We start from the raw sequence: 19,729 nt of genomic DNA on the forward strand, positions 1-19,729 counted from the left end.
GCAATCAAGTCGATCAGTCCTAGAGGAGATCAACCCTGACTACTCTTTAGAAGGCCAGATCCTGAAGATGAAACTCAAATACTTTGGTCACCTAATGAGGAGGAAGGATTCACTGGAGAAGAGCCTAATGCTGGGAAACATTGAGGGCAAAAGAAGAAGGGGATGACAGAGAATGAGGTGGCTGGATGGAATCACTGAAGCAGTAGGCGTGAGCTTAAATGGATTCCCAAGGATGGTAGAGGACAGGCCTGGAGGAACATTGTCCATGGTGTCATGATGGGTCGGACACGACTTCGCAACTAACAATAACAAAAGCATGTGCTTATAATACATTAGCAAACACACTAATAATAGAAAGAGGGATGGGAAGTGAGCAATACAAGGCTTGCAAGACCTTTCCTGCTGATTTGGCAAACACAGAAGGAACAGTTGGGGAGGGACTTGCTAAACAAAAGAGTATATGGAAGCCTCAGGCTATTTCTCAAACTGTAGGCCCAATTACAACAGAAGCAAGAACAAATGTGTTAAATAATGCTTAGACAAAGAGAATTCTCTATCTAGAGTGAGCACTCTGCTTTAGAAAAAATATATGGAGTCTTCAAGAACATAGACTATAATCAAAACATCCCTGGCCTGTTTGAGTTATCAGCTGACCAGAATAAACCATGAGCTGCTTCTTAGAAAGGTAGCTCTAACTTTTGACAATAATTTATTGTTGCAAGATGCAGTTTTTTAAACCACTATTTCTTTGATTAATTATGTATTAACTTTTGGGGCCCTATAAAATGTAGGGTTTTTTTCCTCTCTTGTTGCCAACTATGGAACTGTTCAGAATGCCTCACTAGACATATTTAATAATATGTGCGTGTATGTATGTGTTGCCGAGGCAGATACGGTACTGAAAAAGGAAATGCTACACATTTATTTATTGAGAAAATTTATATGGCCGCCCAACTCCTTCACAGTAATTCCAGGTAGCTTACAAAAATAAAACCTCAATACAACGTGGCACGACAAAAACGTGAAGCCCTTATCCGCGGAGACATAAGCGTGTCGCTAAAGCCGCGACGTCATCATCGCGCGTCATCACCGCCGCGACAACAGCGCGGCAACAGAAGGGCGCTTTAAAACGGCGCCGCGACAGAAAGCCGATTTCAATTAAGGTAAGGGTTAGGATTAGGTTTAGGGGTTTGTTTTAGGGTTTGTTTTAGGGTTAGGTTTAGGGTTAGGTTTAGGGTTAGGTTTAGGGTTAGGTTTAGGGTTAGGTTTAGGGTTAGGTTTAGGGTTAGGTTTAGGGTTAGGTTTAGGGTACTGAGTGCTTGGGAATACACGGATTTGCCCTCCACGATTATGTCATCGCGGTAGGGTCACGTTTTTCCTTAGCGCTTTGAATGGCGCGAATTAGTCTTCACGCTTATGTCTCCGCGGATAAGGGCTTCGCGGATTTGTGGTGGAACCCAATACAAAAGCCAATAATCCCCCTCTGGCAACAACAATCAAAATAGCCACTTGGTGGTTCTATATTTCCCTGGGGTGTCCAGGCCTGTTGGCAGAACCAAGGCCTTTAAAAAGAGGATCAAAGTGAGGGCCAATCCACAGGGTTCCTGTTCCTGTTGTGGCCCACCAGCTTTCACTAGAGCTGGCGGCAGACTCTGACGATGAGGAGGATGGGGCAGGGGTGGGTTCTGGCAGGCACTACCGCCGGTTCGCTTCTGTGTGCACATGCGTAGTGCAATTAGAATTGTTCTGCGCATGCACAGAAGTGAAAAACAAGATGGCAGCAACTAAGGCGCCACCCGAGGAATCAGTTCTGGGGTGTGGCAAGCCTGGATCGCTGCCAGTTCCAGTGACCCTGGTTGCCAAACTACTATAAGTTCGGCCGAACTGGTCCGAACCTGTAGGAACCCACCACTGGGTTGTGGAGGAACTTGAGCCAGTCTGGGAAGGCTCTGATGGATGATCTGGGTTGGACACACAGATAGAGCCAGGGCCGTCCAACTTTCTCAGCCACCAGAGAGGCAGCTGCCTTTGGAGGTTGATATGAGTGAGGAGGAAGAACAGCTGGGGCTTGTTCCAGATGCATGTATGTACAGAGTTGTTAGGAGAGATAAACAATGGAGGACAAGGAGTCGACTCGGGAGGCAAAGCACACATGGACACTGAATGGCCCCTTCCTGGCTGGGTAATTAATAAAAGGAAAGGGGGAGTGGTTGTCATAGGAGACAACAGTTCGTATTTCTGAAGATTTGGTCATTGTGTTTCGTGCCACAGAGACTGCTTGCCACAACAGCCTTTCGGTTGGGAGCTCACAGCCTTGCAATTATTGCAAGGAACTGATAAGGTCTGTTAATTGCAGTTAACAGGATTATTGCCTGGACTTTTCGGTTGGTGAATGCAATTCATTCACAAGAGGTAAATAAAGAGGGGGTTTCCTGACAAGGGGTCTGTTTCTTGCTTCTGCTAAGACTGGGTCAGAACAGTTCCAGAAAGGGAGAGAACCCCCACAGAGAAGGCCCATCCAGAACACTCAGGCTGACGGGGCCTGCAGCATGCCTCCTCTGCAGGTGTGGGTTGGGATGAGAAATATTTGCTTCACATTCATTTGGCACTCATACATTCTTGATCTTCTCCCTTCTTGTTCCACAGCATACAGTTCTTTACCACACTATTGTCCCTGCATTTAACTTGCAAGCACAGCTAATCCTGTTAATGACTAGAACAATCCTGGTCTAGCTTTTAAGTGCTTCTTGCCTTGATGACTGGGCTGGAGCCAAGTAGCAGAGTGACCCGCTTCTCCTTTCTTCAGTCATTTCTTGAAAATATGTAATTTTATTTTAAATGCTTTTACTCAATTATACATTTTAAACATTAGGTGATCTTTTCCTTGAAGTGGCAGAGTCACCTTAGTTTGTTGTTATTAATCGCAAAGTTGTGTTCGACTGATCGCGACCCGATGGACAACGTTCCTCCAGGCCTTCCTGTCCTCTACCATCCTCTGGAGTCCATGTAAGCTCATGCCTACTGCTTTGGTGACTCCATCCACCCACCTCATTCTCTGTCGTCCCCTTCTTCTTTTGCTCTCTGTCGTACCCAGCATGAGGCTCTTCTCCAGTGAGTTCTTTCTTCTCATTAGGTGGCCAAAGTACTTGAGTCTCTTCTTCAGGATCTGGCCTTCTAAAGAGCAGTCAGGGTTGATCTCCTCTAGGACTGATCGACTTGATCGCCTTGCAGTCCAAGGGAGTCTTCTCCAGCACCATAGTTCAAAGGCCTCCATTCTTTGGTGCTCAGCCTTTCTTATGCTCCAACTTTCACAGCCATACATTGCAACTGGGAAAACCGTAGCCTTGCCTAGACACACTTTTGTTGGCAGGGTAATGTTTCAGCTTTTTAGTGTGCTGTCTAGATTTGCCATAGCTTTCCTCCCCAGGAGCAAGCGTCTTTTAATTTCTTGGCTTGTTTGTTTGTTGGATTTATATGCCGCCCTTCTCCCAAAGGACTCAGGGCGGCGTACAACATTAAAAAAACACACATATTACTAAAGTTAAAAAGAAAATTAGATAGAGTATCCAAAAACAAATCCAATTAATATTAACAATAACATTTTAAAAATTAGATTAAAATTAACAATTAAATCAATCATTTATTTTATTTTGTTCAGGCCAGGCCGGCTTGCTGAAAAAGCCATTTTTTTAGCTGCCGTCACATTAGGTGATATTAAAAAAGAAAATGTTTCCATTTTTCATCTTTGAGCTCTTTGAATTTTCTTGGTTTTGTTACTCTGTCTTTTAACCTAGCAAAATACTGAAACACATGACTTCGACTCATTGGTTTTTTTTTCCCCCTAGTCGATTTCTCTTGAAGAAATGTTCGGAATATCTTGCGATTGTCTTAGTTTATAGCTGTGCAGGTAATTAACTGTGGAGGTGTGGGAAGGAAATCAAACCTTTCTTGTAAAAATCAGACAGTTTCCCTTGTTTCTCAGGCAAGGGTGACCCACACTCATTTCCAGGAAAAAGGAACAAAAGGCAACAAACATGACAAAGAGGTTGAAATTGGCTCATTCAGGTAAAATGGCCAGAGATTCTGCCCATTAATAAACAAAATTTCCTTCTTTCATGAAATTGCCATTGCTTTTTATAGTGCTAATTGGTGGAGAGGGAAATTAGCAAAAAAATAAGCAGGGAAACTGACCTTAGAGGTTACCTAATCTAGAAGGCCCCCTTTTGGAGAACTGATCAATTACACTTTTTAAGCATTCCTAACAAGAAAAATGCAGCAGCCACATGTTATGCAGGCTTGGACAAGGTATACAAGGAAAGGAGAATGGAGGGATAAGTCAACCATTTCATGATCAGATGAAAGGATGTCTTGTTGAATTGCTGAGTTCATGAACATTTGCCATCTCTGCTAAGTGCAATTTCCTGCCTCATTATGCATAAAAGGTTGTGCCTTTGTATTCCTCTTTGGAAAGGATCCAGAGGGAGAGTCTGTGTATTCTTGGCTCCTGGGAACAACTGCTGGCCAATGAGTCAATCAAACAGAGTTGAATTGAAGCATTTTTCTTCCACACCTGGAGGGGATGGTGGGGTCTGCCAAATAGGTATGACATTCCTGTCGAAGATGAGCCCTGTTGCACTTTCCTTCACTTCCTTTCCCTTGTTCCCAGGGTACCCAACGAGCAAAGTTCCCAGGTAGGGAGAAAAAAATTAAAATATATGTTTACTTTACAGAATACAAGCCAATTAATAATCATGGCCATTCCATGTATAGAACAGTTCTGTTTAATTGAAGTAGCATTGCTTATAATAACTCTGAAAGATAGGTCAATATTATTTATTGGAATAGATGGGTATAATATAATAGCCAAAATATAGCTGCCAAAAGCTGTAACTCCATCACTATATATAGAGTAGAGTAGAGTAGAGTAGAGTAGAGTAGAGTAGAGTAGAGTAGAGTAGAGTAGAGTAGAATTGAATTGAATTGAATTCTTTATTGGCCAAGTGTGATTGGACAAGGAATTTGTTTTTGGTGCATATGCTCTCAATGTATATAAAGAAAAATAAAATAGAATACATTCATCAAGAATCATAAGATACAATACTTAGTGATAGTCATAGGTTACTAATAAGCAATCAAGTTATACTAGGAAACAAATAAAACAATATAAATGTTAAAGATACAGGCAAAGTAAAGATATAGTCATAAGTGGAAAGAGATAGGTAATAGGCAAGAGATAGGTACTAGAAAGGAAGAGAAGAATAATAGTAATTCAGTCTTAGTAAATAATTTGACAGTGTTTTGGGAATTAGTTGTTTAGCAGAGTGATGGCATTTGGGGGAAAAACTATCCTTGTGTCTAGTTGTTCTGGTGTGCAGTACCCTATAGCCGTGATGGCAAACAGGTGGCATGCAGAGCCATATTTGCTGGCAGGGCAGCCCTTAGCGTTCCCAAACTTCTGGTTGGGCCGTTTTTCGCACAGGGGGTGTCGCATGCACATGCGTGGGAGGGGGATCATGCGCGCATGGACAGGTGGATGGGCATGTGTGCGTGCGCGATAGGTAAATACAGAACCACCAAGTGGGTGGTTTTGGTGCACCTTTAGAAAAAGGTTAGCCATCACTGCTCTATAGCATCATTTTGAGGGTACAAGTTGAAACAAATTATGTCCAGGATGTGAGGGGTCAGTAGATATTGTAGATACGTATGTAGATATAGTCGAGAAGGTCAAGTGGAAATGATGTGGCTACAATACCTCTGGCAATTTGGTGGACAGCTAATCCTCAATGTACGACCACAGTTGAACCCTAAAGTTCTGTTGCTAAATGAGACATTTGTTAAATGAATTTTGCCCCATTTTCTTGTCACAGTTGTTAAGTTAGGAAGGCAGTTGTAAAGCGAATCTGGCTTCCCCACTGACTTTGCTTATCAGATGGTTGAAAAAGGGAACATGGGAACACTGCACGATAATAAATATGAGCTGGCTGCTAAGTGCCTGAATTTTGATCATGTGACCATGGGATACAGCAATGGTTGTAAATTGAAAAGTGGTCATCAGCCACTTTTTTCAATGCCATTGTAACTTTGAATGGTCATTAAATGAATAGTTGTTAGTCAAGGACTATCGGTATTGATTAATCACCATGCTAGAAATGAGGAGACCCTGAAACCTTGGGTAGAAAGCCAGCTGGAGACCTTGGGCCACTTACTTTCAGCCATAGGAAAGAATATTTAGGAATTGTTAGGAATATAATTCTAACTATTAGGTTGGCAATATATAAATCATGTAACAATGGTGTAACTGTTTCTTTAAACCATACTGTAAAATGTGATTGGTTGCTGTGTTCCTGAATCGGTCATAAGAAGGAGCCAGAATGACTGTTAGCTCTCTCTCTGTTCGTTAGATGCTGGGCTGATCTGATCTGAGTGTCGTGAGCTATTGTAAGTTTTGCAACTGTTAGCAAACCTTGATTACTGGACTGGATTATATGATACTGGACTATGTTATTTGGATTATCCCTTAACTGAAAGACATTGATGACTGACTGAATTATCCATGTATGACTTGGACTGTTTGATGGACTTTGATACCTCTATTTCCACAAAAGTAAAAGCCTATTTAAACTGCAGTGTCCCTGTATGCTGGTTTGTGTGTTGTCCAACATAACTCTCACAACGCTTCGCTGAACGTACTCGCTCTCACAACGGGGAGCTTACCTAACAGACAACCACTTCCAAAAATGTTGCCAAGAAAAAATTAGGGACTTGTTTGCTTCATAGGCACTCCCACAAACACTTGAAATTTTGCTACCAAATTGTAACAGGAAATCAAACATTATTCGTGCCATGACTACATACAAGGGAAAAGTTAAGCTTGCAGCTATTTTTCCTCTTTTGCATGTATTGATTTAATTCAGTGATGTAATAAATAGTTGTTGTTGTTTGTTGTGAAGTTGTGTCCGACCCATCGCAACCCCATGGATAATATTCCTCCAGGCCTTCCTGTCCACTACCATCCTCTGGAGTCCATTTAAGCTCACACCTACTGCTTCAGTGACGCCATCCAGCCACCTCATTCTCTGTCGTCTCCATCTTCTTTTGCCCTCAATCTTCCCCAGCATTAGGCTCTTCTCCAATGAGTCCTTCCTTCTCATTAGGAGGCCAAAGTATTTGAGTTTCCTCTTCAGGATCTGGCCTTCTAAAGAGCAGTCAGGGTTGATCTCCTCTAGGACTGACCAGTTTGATCGCCTTGCAGTCCAGAGATCTCGCAGGAGTCTTCTCCAGCACCATAATTCAAAGGCCTCAGCCTCAGTCTTTCTTATGGCCCAACCTTCAGAGCCATACATTGCAACTGGGAGAACCATAGCCATAATAAATAGTAGCATTGGAAATTGTATTTTGATTATATATTTCAAACAGATTTTGATTGTGTCTTTTTCGTTTCTTTCTTTCTTTGAATGGTTGAATGGAAATGAGAAACTAATAGGTTGAATTGTTTTCTGTTTTTCAGAACAATGAAATGGCAGAGTTGCAGAGGATTAGGATGAAAGATGAAATCCGAGAGTATAAATTTAGGGAGGCGCGGCTTCTTCAGGATTACACTGAACTTGAAGAAGAAAACATTACTTTGCAAAAGCTGGTTTCCACACTGAAGCAGAATCAGGTGAGCAGAGGTGGAATTTTCAATAAAAGATTTAAAAAGTAGTAATGTCAAATTCTCAGATGCAATTTGTATCCTATTACAATAGAGATGCTGTTTCAGGAAAAATTCAGTAACTATTGTAGGATGAAAATACCCACGTGCCACCGCCCCCCCTTGCTATCTATTTCACAGGCAAAAGCCTCTCCTAAACCTTCTAACGAGCACTTTTTGAACAACATTACAAAAAAACCATTTACTGTCTTTTTCGGAGTATAAGATGCACCTTTTTCCCCTCAAAAAAGAGGGTGAAAATCTGGGTGCATCTTATACATTGAATATAGCATTTTTGGCCTCCAGAACCCCCCACCCCTTTGCAAAAATGGTTGTGCATAGCCTTTAGAAGGCTTCCAGAGTGCTCCTGGGGACTAGGGAGGGCAAAAATGAGCGAAAAACGGGCCCTTTTTTTGCTTGCTTTTGCCCCGCCCAGTCCCCAGGAGCGCTCTACAAGCCTCCTAAAGGCTATGCATGCCCTTTTTTTTGACAAAAAATGGGCCCGTTGGTGAAAAATGAGCCATTTTTGGCAGGTCTGCAGAGTGCAAAACCTTTTTTTAAAAATGTGCCTCTTCAAAATCTTGGTGCGTCTTATACTCCAGTGCGTTTTATACTCCGAAAAATACGGTAAAAGCCCTTTCATCGTATGTCGGCTAAAACTGACAAAGTGCCTCTCCCCAGGAAGTCAACCTGTGAATCAAAAATCATGAAGCAAAATCTTCTCAAGATAGAGAAATCTCTTAATCACAATATTGGTCCCCCACAATGCCAGACCCTCTCACTCAAATTCCATACCCCACATGATGGTAATCTGCAAGGTGGGAGAAAACATTTCCTACTATCAGACTTCACAAGTCCACAGGACGAACACTTCAGTTGCTGTATCTGAATAAAACTACCCTTTTCTTCAAGCAGCTGCCCAGCATGTTTATTTTGAACCCACTTACATCTGAACCCAGAACTTTCTGATACTATGTTGACCCTTAAAAAGCATATTTAATAAGGCCAAAATAGGTTTGTACTAGCAATGGATGGAGACAGTTCATTGAATCATACAAAACGTAATTCTAAAGGCATCTTACTACAACACCAATATATTTCAATATTACATGAGATTAGCATGGTTAATATGTGTGTGTGTGTGTGTGTGCTGTGTGTATATATATATATGTATGTATGTATGTATGTATGTATGTATGTATGTATGTATGTATAGAATAAGCATCCCCTGGATGTATATGTACATAGAGATGACTTTTTAACTCAGAAAACAATATTTAAAGTATCTTTAAAGTCATTTCAAAGTAGAAAAGAACGAAATAACCTGTTCCTTTCATTTCATTTGCAATTTACAAAATGGGGATTTTAAAAGAAAAAATAAATTACTCTGCGTCTTCTTGGCTTCAGCACAGCTCAGGTTTCTGAATACAAAATGCATAAGGACTATCAGGACTAGTTTTTTGTTATGGTAACTTTCAAAGAACTTTTATGCAGTTTCAGAGCAGGCCCAGGAGCTGCCTTATTTCAAAAGCCAAGAGTATGTTGAAGTGATTTGAAATATTCAGTTATAAGATATACAAGAAGCACACCTACCACTCATACATATGAACATAACTTATCTAAAGGAAGGAGCTATTAAAAGGGAAGGAACTTCAAAAGAAGAAGAAGAAGAAGAAGAAGAAGAAGAAGAAGAAGAAGAAGAAGAAGAAGAAGAAGAAGAAGAAAAGAAGGAGGAGGAGGAGGAGGAGGAGGAGGAGGAGGAGGAGGAGGAGGAGGAGGAGGAGGAGATGATGGATGATGACCTTTATTTTCCACATAGTAGACCAAAGAGACCGCTCCATGATACTGTTGGAAGAAATGTCCTTCTGGGTTCGGCTCCAAGTGGGGAAAAAGACACTGGAGACATGGAGGCTGCTTAGAAAGATGGTTTAATGTTTTAATGGTGGACAGGACCGCATGGGTGGAGGTCCTGGGGAAAAAAGGTGATCACATGCTTCCAGGTGTTGGGTGAAGAAGAAGAAGGGCCGAGGGAGGGGCTTGCTGGGCTTTTTATAATCTGTTCGGCCCCACCTATCTGTTTCCTGTTCCTGTGTAAGAAATGTATTCTGATTGGTTGTCAGACTCACATGGGGCCATGCAGGGGCAACCCTCTAGGCTGAGTTTTGAGTTCAGGTTTGGTTGAGTTCTCAGATGCCATGTGGTCAGTTGAGTAAAGGGCCAATATTATCATGCCTTAATCCCATCCCCCTGGAGCTGAAGGGGAGAACCCTTTTATTATGTAAAGTGGACTAGCTCAGGCTTTAATGGCTCATTGACAAAAGGTGGGGGCAGGAAGCTGCAGGGAGAGTTACTTTGTCTTTTTGAAACATGTTTCTTCCTTTTCACATCCAGAGAAATATAGGATATTTCATTTTTCTGGGAGAGGGCTGAGTGATAACTTCCTACAATACTTTACAGCTCTTTCTAAGCGCTTTACAGAGTCGGCGTATTGCCCTCAACAATCTGGTTCCTCATTTACCGACCTCAGAAGGATGGAAGGCTGAGTCAACCTTGAGCCAGTCAGGAACGAACTGCTGGCAGTCGGCAGAATTAGGCTACAATACTGCATCCTAACCACTGCATCAACACAGCTCCTTATGCATTCATCTTTATATTTTTGAAATATAAAATGTGGTTCATCTTTCATTCATCTTTTATATTTTTCTCAGTTTAGTTACAGTTGTCCCTGGTAATTCTGACTTCTTATAGTCTCACACTTTGTTCTGGCCTAATAAACAAAAGTGGTAACGCCTTTTGTTTATTTGTACTAGCCATGCAATTCACTTTAGACAAAATGTTTCCTTTAGTTTCTGTTATCAGCCCTGAAGGGTGTTAATTGAGGTGAAGTCTGCATTCTTTCACTGTTTTATCCTTCCTCTTTCTCCTTTCCTTCCTTTTGGCTCAGCCAGTCTCAGAAAACACATAGAATAAACCATATAGGGAACAGAATGTAAAAAATAAAGGTACTATGTAGAAGAATGGAGAAAATCTAAATGATTAAGAATTGACAACAACTTGATGGCATGTAATCAATGAATCAGTTGCAGAGAATACAAAAGCATGTTCTGCTATAAAGAATCAAGAGGCGAAGTCAAAATTAGGCAGCTTTGTAGTTAAAATGCAACAACAGAGGAGAGTGGCCATTTGTCCTTATGCCAGAAAAGGAATTAGGAACTCTCAGCAAGCACTTTTTACAGAGTCCATCCCTGAATATACTCTTTTTTTTTTTTTTTTGCAGGTGCACATTTCATCACATGAATATCTTTATTAAGACAAGAAATTGTTTACATTCAACTCTAACTCTGTGTTTAAACAAAAATAGTTCTAATTTATCTACTTTATACTAGAGATTTACTTTACTTTTCTTTTTTTTTAATTTTATTTTATTTTATCAATTTCATATATACATTCACAATTATATGATCTCATAACTGTTATTAATAATATGTATTTATAACAATTTTTCCCTACTGTTAACAATATACTTGAAGATTGCTTTTTTAACATCCCATAGATCCATCTTATCTTACAACGGTCCTACTTCTTCTTCCCTCCCTCCCTCTTTCCTTCCCTTGTTTCTTCTCTCCTACTCCCCTTCCTTCCCTCCCTCCTTCCCCTTCCCTCCTTCTCTCCTTCCCTCCTTCCTTCCCTCCTTCCTTCCCTCCTTTCTTTTCTCCTTCTCTCCTTCCTTTCCCCCTTCCTTTCCTCCTTCCTTCCCCTTTCCTTCTCTCCTACATTCCCTCCTTCCTTTCCTCCTTTCTTCTCTCCTTCTCTTCTTCCTTCCCTCCTTCCTTCCCTCCTTTCTTCTCTCCTCTCCTTCCTTCCCTCCTTCCTTCCCTCCTTGCTTCCCTCCCTCCTTCCTTCCTTCCTACCCCCCTTTCTTCTCTTCTTCTCTCCTTCCTTCCTTCCTCCTCTCCTTTCCCTTCTCTCCTTCCCCTTCCCCCCCTTTACCCTTCCCCTCTTCTTCCCATTCCTCCCCTCTTTCCTACTCTTACATTCCCTCCCATTCTTCCTCTGCCTTTCCCTTTCTCCTATTCCTCTCCTTTCTCCTCTCCTTCCTATCTTTCCTTCTACTCCTCCCTCCATCCACTCTATCCGTTGTTGTGTTTTTACATATTCTCCTCTTCAGGGGATGACCTGGTTCTCTCTCTCTTTTTTCCCCCCCCTTATTTGAAAGTTATATAAAAAAGGCAAGATTTACAAAATACAAGATACAAAAATAGATAAAGCTCTTTACATATTTTCATCTCCCATTGCTCATCTCGCCTCTTCTTACGCAAGAATCTTCTTAGTATACACTTTTGGTAGTCCTTTTAAAAATCTGTAATTTAAGCTTTGGCCTGAACAGCACAATTAGAAGCACTTGAACTGTTTGCTTTTTTTTTTTTTTTAAACTTCTTCCTATTGATTGTGATGGGTATACTTAAAGGTCAGTTCATTTTACTGAGAAGTGTGCATCATGAAATGGGCTTAATAATGTTCATTTTGGTGACGGGAAAGGTGCAAATCTCAGTTATTCTTACAAGTTATGCTTTATTAGATAAAATATAGTTCTAGAATTGTCATATTGGCAGTGTTGTACTTTATGATTCTTGACGACTGTATCTTGTCTTTTGTGCACTGAGAGCATATGCACCAAAGACAAATTCCTTGTGTGTCCAATCACACTTGGCCAATAAAGAATTCTATCTTATTCTATTCTATGTACTAATGGAGATAAAATTTAGCACCAGAATTGCCATATATTAGCAGAGATAAAATGTAACAGAATAACAGAGTTGGAAGGTACCTTGGAGGTCTTCTAGTTCCACCTCCTGCTCAAGCTGAAGACCCTATACCAGGGCTTTCCCAATCTCCGAGCCACAGACCGAAATCAGTCCGTGGGCTGTTAGGAACTGTGTCAAAGAGCTGGAAGTGGCGGGCCGGCGATTGAGGGAAGCTTCATCTGTAGTTGCAGCCACTCCCTAGTGTTAGAATATCACCACATCAGCTCTACCCTCTGATCATCAGGCATTATATTCTCCCAGGAGTGTAATCCCTATTGTAAACTGTGCACACAAGTGATCTAGGTTGCGTGTTGATCCTACACGCACACACACCAGGGGTGGGTAGCTGCTGGCATTACTGCCGGTTCGCAAACTGCGCAGTCACTAAAATCCAAAATGGTGGCAGCCAGGCGGCAGCGAGGGAACCAATTTGGGGGTGTGGCAGGCCTGGGTTGCTGCCGTTCTGCAACCCCGACCTGAATTCCACTACTGGTTCGGCCAAATTAGGCCGAACCGGCAGCAACTCACCTTTCTCCCTCTCTCTCTCTCCCTCTCTCTCTCTCTCTCTCCCTCCCGCCCTCCCTCCCTCCCTCCCTCCCTCTCTCTCTCTCACACACACACGGTCCAAAACTGGTCACCAATGCCAAAAGGCTGACAATCTCTGCCCTATACTATTCCAGATGAGAGGCTGTCCTGTCTCTTCTTCAAAGCTCCAATAATGGAGGCCAGCTGTTCCACTGGTTAATTGTTCTCCCTGTTAGGAAATTTCAGCTCAGTTCTAGGTTGCTTCTCTCCTTGATTAGTTTCCATCATTTCATGTCTTGCTTTCTTGTGCTTTGTAAAATACACCGACCCCCTAATTCTACTATTACATTTTAACTATGCTAATATATGGCAATTCTGTGGTGATACAATTATTAGTTATTTGAGGAGAGAAAATATAAGGATAGAGTTAGCATGACTTCTTGGTGCTAAGCTTATTCAATTGGTAATATCTCCTTTGCACAGTGCCTCATTTGTTTATTTGAAGAGAGAGCGGCAAATGGCAGATTGTGTATAAATCCAACTTTTAGCATTATGAATCTTCTTTGTTTTATTTAATTCAGGTGGAATATGAAGGCTTGAAACATGAGATAAAACGATTTGAGGAAGAGACGGTGTTGCTTAATAGCCAGCTAGAAGACGCCATCCGGTTGAAGGAGATTGCTGAACATCAGCTAGAGGAGGCCTTGGAGACCTTAAAGAATGAAAGGGAGCAGAAGAACAATCTGAGGAAGGAACTGTCTCAGTATATCAATTTAAACGATAGCATGTATAGTAATCACATTAATATCTCAGTAGATGGATTAAAGTTTGGAGAAGATGGGAATGAACCCAATAATGATGACAAGATGAATGGACATATTCATGGTCCTCACATGAAACTGAATGGGGATTTTCGGACTCCCAGCGTTAGGAAAGGAGAATCTTTGCACCCCGTCTCTGATCTCTTCAGTGAGCTGAACATCTCTGAAATGCAGAAACTGAAGCAGCAGCTCATGCAGGTAACATGTTATAAATGTTCCTCTTAGTTGTAAATGTTCACGTGGTGTGCAAAGATACCGGAAGCATTTATTTCCCTGAGAAAAATTATTTGGAAAAAAAAAGTAAACATGCCTTTAAAGAAAAAAAGCGATTGCATCTCCACTTCAAATGTACTATATCTTAACAGCGTGTTTTGTGTATTTTTCACTTTGGGTTCCTTAGTGGTCCCTGAGATTGGTGGCTTTCTTGTAGATATTTCATTACCAAATTAGGTAACGTCATCAGCAGAGGTGGTATTCAGCAGGTTCTGACCAGTTCTGGAGAACCGGTAGCGGAAATTTTGAGTAGTTTGGAGAACCGGTAAATACCACCATTGACTGGCCCCGCCCCCATCTATTCTCTGCCTCCTGAGTCCCAGCTGATCGGGAGGGAATGGGGATTTTGCAGTAACCTTCCCCTGGAGTGGGGAGGGAATGGAGATTTTACAGTATCCTTCCCCTGCCATGGCCGCCAAGCCACGCCCATAGAACCGGTAGTAAAAATTTTTTGAATCCCTGAGTCCTGATGACGTTTTTAATGAAACGTGAGCAAGAAAACCACCAAGCTTGGAGACCTCTAAGGACCTTATAGTTCAAACCTCAGCTACACATATTCTCTTCTATACATTTTTTACTTTGTCGGATTCAGTTTTGAAATGCTGCTGCCGTTTTACTACTACTACTACTACTACTACTACTACTACTACTACTACTACTACTACTACTTTTGTTGCCCACCTAACATAAAAATAATCCTGCTTCATTGAGCTAAGGTCCACCTAAGCCTAGCATTTGCTTTTCACAATGGCCAGTAGAGAGATCACGAGCTGGAGTAGGAGACATAACCTCTCCCCTACTTATTCCCTGCAGCTGGTATTTAGAGGGAAGTTGTTCCTAACCGAAGGGGCCCCAAGAACTGCTCTCACCACCTCACTCTGCAGTAGTTGTCGCTTCTAAAATGTTCTTCAAGGGGAGCCCCATGTAGACTACACTGAATCAATCCAAGCATGAGATGATGGAGGGCTCGAGTGACTGAGCATGTATTAAAGTTGGTCATTTTATTCATATTAGTGTTAAGTTTATATCTATCTTAATACTTTATAACTTTATATTTAATACCACCCCATTCACTTGGGAAAAGAAAAGTAGGTCACTTGCAGGTTGTCAACCCAACTGGATGGACAAGTGCCCAAGTTATGGCTTCCTGATGTTAACAAAGATCATTGCCGACTTTGCTTTATTTATTGGGAGAAGTCACTTGTCATATTGCCCTCTATCTCCATCTGAATGGGTTGCCCTCCTTCAAGAGAAGGCAAGGGCTTATTTACTTCCTGTTTAACAGAGATTCTGATCAGCATTGCCTTGTTTTTCTGATGTTCTTTACAGAACCTGATTGTCTTTCTAATGGAATACTTTACAGGTCTATGTTGCACTATAATATAATTTATCCTGTCCCATCTTCTCCCCTTCTATTTTTTGCCCCATCATGTGCATGACTAAATAAAGGATTTTCTGTACAGGTCCAGTAATGTGAACCAATGAGATTTTTATCTTTTCCTTCCGTCCCAATGTATAAATTGTGATGCTGAAAGTGTTGTGAAATTATTCCCAAGCATCCTTGTCTTCCATATGGAATGAATTGGGAAAAGAGCTCTACGCCTTTTGTGTTCTTGGGATAATAGGTTCCCTTGTACAGATAATCAATTTGGTGGCATGTTGTTGTTGTTGTGAAGTCATGTTCAATCCGTGACCCCATGGACAATGTTCCTCCAGGCCTTCCAGTCCTCTACTATCCTCTGGAGTCCATTTAAGCTCACACCTACTGCTTCGGTGACTCCATCCAGCACTTCATTCTCTGTCCTCCCATTCTTCTTTTGCCCTCAATCTTTCCCAGCATTAGGCTCTTCTCCAGTGAGTCCTTCCTTCTCATTTGGTGGCCAAAGTTTTTGAGCTTCATCTTCAGGTTCTGGCCTTCTAAAGAGCAGTCAGGGTTGATCTACTCTAGGGCTGATCAGTTTGATCGCCTTGCAATCCAAGGGACTTGCCGGAGTCTTCTCCAGCACCCTAGTTCAAAGGCTTCAATTCTTTGGCGCTCAGCCTTTCTCATGGTCCAACTTTCACAGCCATACATTGCAACTGGGAAAACCATAGCCTTGACTATACGCACTTTCGTTGGCAGGATGATGTCTCTCCTTTTTAGTATGCTGCCTAGATTTGCCATAGCTTTCCTCCCCAGGAGCAAGCGTCTTTTAATTTCTTGGCTGCAGTCCCCATCTGCGGTGATCTTGGCACCCAGGAAAATAAAATCTGTCACTACCTCCATTTCTTCCCCATCTATTTGCCAGGAATTGAGAGGGCTGGATGCCATGATCTTAGTTTTCTTAATGTTGAGTTTCAAGCCAACTTTTGCCCTCTCCTCCTTCACCCACATCAAGAGGCTCTTTAGAGCCTCTTCACTTTCTGCCATTAGAGTGGTATCATCTGCATATCAGGTTGTTGATATTTCTCCCGGCAATCTTAATTCTAACTTTTGATTTCATGCTAATGCATTCCTCAAGTTAATTCCTTGTTCCAGTCACCCGTGTACATTTGAAGTTCTCAGATACTTGCTACTTTCAGTTCCTCATTTCCCACCATCTCGTTCTTCTTGCTCTAAATATATCCATACACGTACAAACTTTGCAGGAAATGCAGGCACAAGTCAGCACATTAGCAATATGTCTTGTACATTTTGCAATTATATTAGTTTAAAACTTTGGTTCGTCAGGCCTGCAAGCTCACTCCTAGGCCGATGACCTGCAACTTTCCAATGGATATGTTTCTCTCCTCACAGTTTCATTGGATGATTTGTGGTCTCAGTATTTGTATAGGGAAAAATCTTCCTGTTGATTTTCTCCATACTATGGACAATTCCCTATGCTTTGAACATGCAGCGGCTCAATAACCATTTTTCAAACCTGAAAAACCACAATAATTCTTTTTTTCTTGTCGGCAGAGGGTCCAGCCCAGAGGTGGGATTCAAATAATTTAACAACCGGTTCTCTGCCCTAATAACCAGCTGGGTAGGCGGGGCTCAGTGATCATGTGACCATGTGGGCATGGCCAACTCAACGTCACTCAGGTCAATGGGCGCTTCACCTTAACTATTACAATGTAATAAGGGTTAACCGGAGAGGCAGTTTCTGTAAGCAGGGCAATAAAGATTAGGCTAGAAACAGCACCAGAATGTTTCCTTCCTGCCTTCCTGACAGGATTAGTTCTGTAAAGTGGGGAAAAAACAAAATGAGATTTCTTCCAACCACCGGTTCTCTGAACTGCTTAGAAAGTTAACGACCGGTTCTCCTGAATAGGTGCGAACTGGCTGAATCCCACCACTGGTCCAGCCCCTTTACTAATTTTGGTTGCCCTCTTTTAGACTTTTTCCAGCACTGCTTTATCCTGCAACCAAAATTGTACATCAAGTCCTAGAGATAGATATAGCACAGATGTTATAACGGCATCTGTGATCTTGGTGGTTTGATTCTCAATCCCTTTCTTAGGGTGGGCTTCACAGATTTCACACATGCTGCATATAAAGTGGTCATTATGAGATTGCAGCAGGAGACAAATTGAATCAGTAAATCTTCAGTTGTGTTCTAATTATATTTCCATTAAATGTTTTCATAAATGCATCAAGAGATTTGAAATAGTAATGACTACACTGCAGCAAACTACGATTGGTTTCATATTACTCATATTACTCATATATTCATATTTGGTCGCATTGATGGATGATCTTTGGAGAGCCAGAGATGAAGGACATCCCTCCATCCTGGTCCTCCTTGACCTCTCAGCGGCTTTCGATACCATCGACCATGGTATCCTTCTGCGACGACTGCGGGAGGTGGGAGTGGGGGGCACCGTGTTACGGTGGTTCTCCTCCTACCTCTCGGACAGGTCGCAGTCGGTGTTAGTGGGAGGGCAGAGATCGTCCCCAAGGCCCCTAAAATATGGGGTGCCGCAGGGTTCGGTCTTATCCCCCCTACTATTTAACATCTACATGAAACCGCTGGGAGAGATCATCCGTAGGCACGGGATCAGATACCATCAATATGCGGACGATACTCAATTGTATCTGTCTGCCCCGTGCCAAATCAATGAAGCGGTTGACGTGATGGACCGGGGGCTTGAAGCCGTCATGGACTGGATGAGGATTAACAAGCTTGTGCTCAACCCGGAAAAGACCGAGTGGCTGTTGTGTTTTCCTCCCAAAGATTTGGCCAATAATCCAACACTCAGGCTGGGGGGTCAAATTTTACACCCCTCAGAGAGGGTCCGCAACTTGGGAGTCCTCCTGGATCCACAGCTGTCATTCGACCATCATATAGCGGCTGTGACCAGGGGGGCATTCGCCCAGGTACGCCTGGTGCGCCAGTTGCGACCCTACCTGAACCGGGAGGCCCTCACAACAGTCACTCGGGCCCTTGTGACCTCTAGGCTGGAATACTGCAACGTGCTCTACATGGGGCTGCCCTTGAGGAGCATCCGGCGACTTCAGCTAGTACAGAACGCAGCCGCGCGAGTGATTGCGGGTGCACCCCGATTCACCCGCATTACACCTATCCTCCGCGAGTTGCGCTGGCTACCTGTCGATCTCCGGATGCGCTTCAAGGTGCTATTGATCACCCATAAAGCCCTACATGGCAGTGGATCTGGATACTTGAGAGACCGCCTTCTGCCAATTACCTCCCTACGACCTATAAGATCCCATAGATTAGGCCTCCTCCGCATTCCATCGGCCAGCCAGTGTCGGCTGGCAACCACAAGGAGGAGGGCCTTCTCAGCAGTAGCCCCGACCCTTTGGAACGAGCTCCCCGTGGAGATTCGTACCCTCTCCACCGTCCAGGCCTTCCGCACTGCCTTGAAGAACTGGCTCGCCCGTCAGGCCTGGGGATAAGGATTTCTACCCCGCCCGAATGTTGTATGCATGTTGCTCATTATTTTATTATGTGTTGTTGTCTCAATGTTGTATTTCCCCTTTCCCTGGTTTTCTGTGAGCCGCCCTGAGTCCCCTCAGGGAAAAGGGCGGCCTACAAATGCAAATAAAACCTCTAAAACCTCTAAAAACCTCTACTCATCAAACAAGTGAAAGCATTGACTTTGCTTGTGGTGACCCTTTGAGAGCTGTATGCAATGAAATTTCATTTTATTGTATGCCGATTAGTGTACATTCGAAGCAGTGGTGGGTTCTGGATCCTGTTGCAACCCGTACGGTGCAGCAGGGCCCAGCGGCCACCACATGAATGTGCGCAGCACACACGCACATGGATGCAGCGCGCACATGCATCCTTACCTTCTGCGATGCCTCCGCGACACTCCAGCTGCTCAGCGGAGCATTGTGCAGGTGGCGTACGCTGCATGCGCATACGCGGAAACACCGAAGAGCTCAAATACAGGTAAGGAGGCAGGTGGGTGGGTGGACTGGAGCACCATACCGGAACGGTACCCGGTGCTCCCGGCAGGCACTGGTAAGCCAGTACTGGGGCATACCGCCTGCAACCCACCACTGATTCAAAGTAATGATAAAGTTATTTTAAGTCTATGAAGCCAGCTAGGAAGGTGCTGTAGCCCATTGGCTGTAAGCAGAGCTAGCTGCCAAGTCAGACGGGGAGGTGGAGGGAGAGCCTGGGTCA

The 19,729-nt window shown here is 42.9% G+C and overlaps 1 protein-coding gene across 1 annotated transcript in view; it reads left to right on the forward strand.

Annotated features, from left to right (window-relative positions):
• BICD1 (BICD cargo adaptor 1) overlaps positions 1-19,729 on the forward strand; it is a 117,515-nt gene that overhangs the window by 48,812 nt on the left and 48,974 nt on the right. The window contains 2 exon segments of the mRNA XM_032221622.1: positions 7,508-7,660; positions 13,602-14,039. Coding sequence (XP_032077513.1) covers positions 7,508-7,660; positions 13,602-14,039 — 591 coding nt within the window.

This window comes from Thamnophis elegans, chromosome 7 (assembly GCF_009769535.1).
Source record: "Thamnophis elegans isolate rThaEle1 chromosome 7, rThaEle1.pri, whole genome shotgun sequence".
NCBI classification, from domain to species: domain Eukaryota; kingdom Metazoa; phylum Chordata; class Lepidosauria; order Squamata; family Colubridae; genus Thamnophis; species Thamnophis elegans.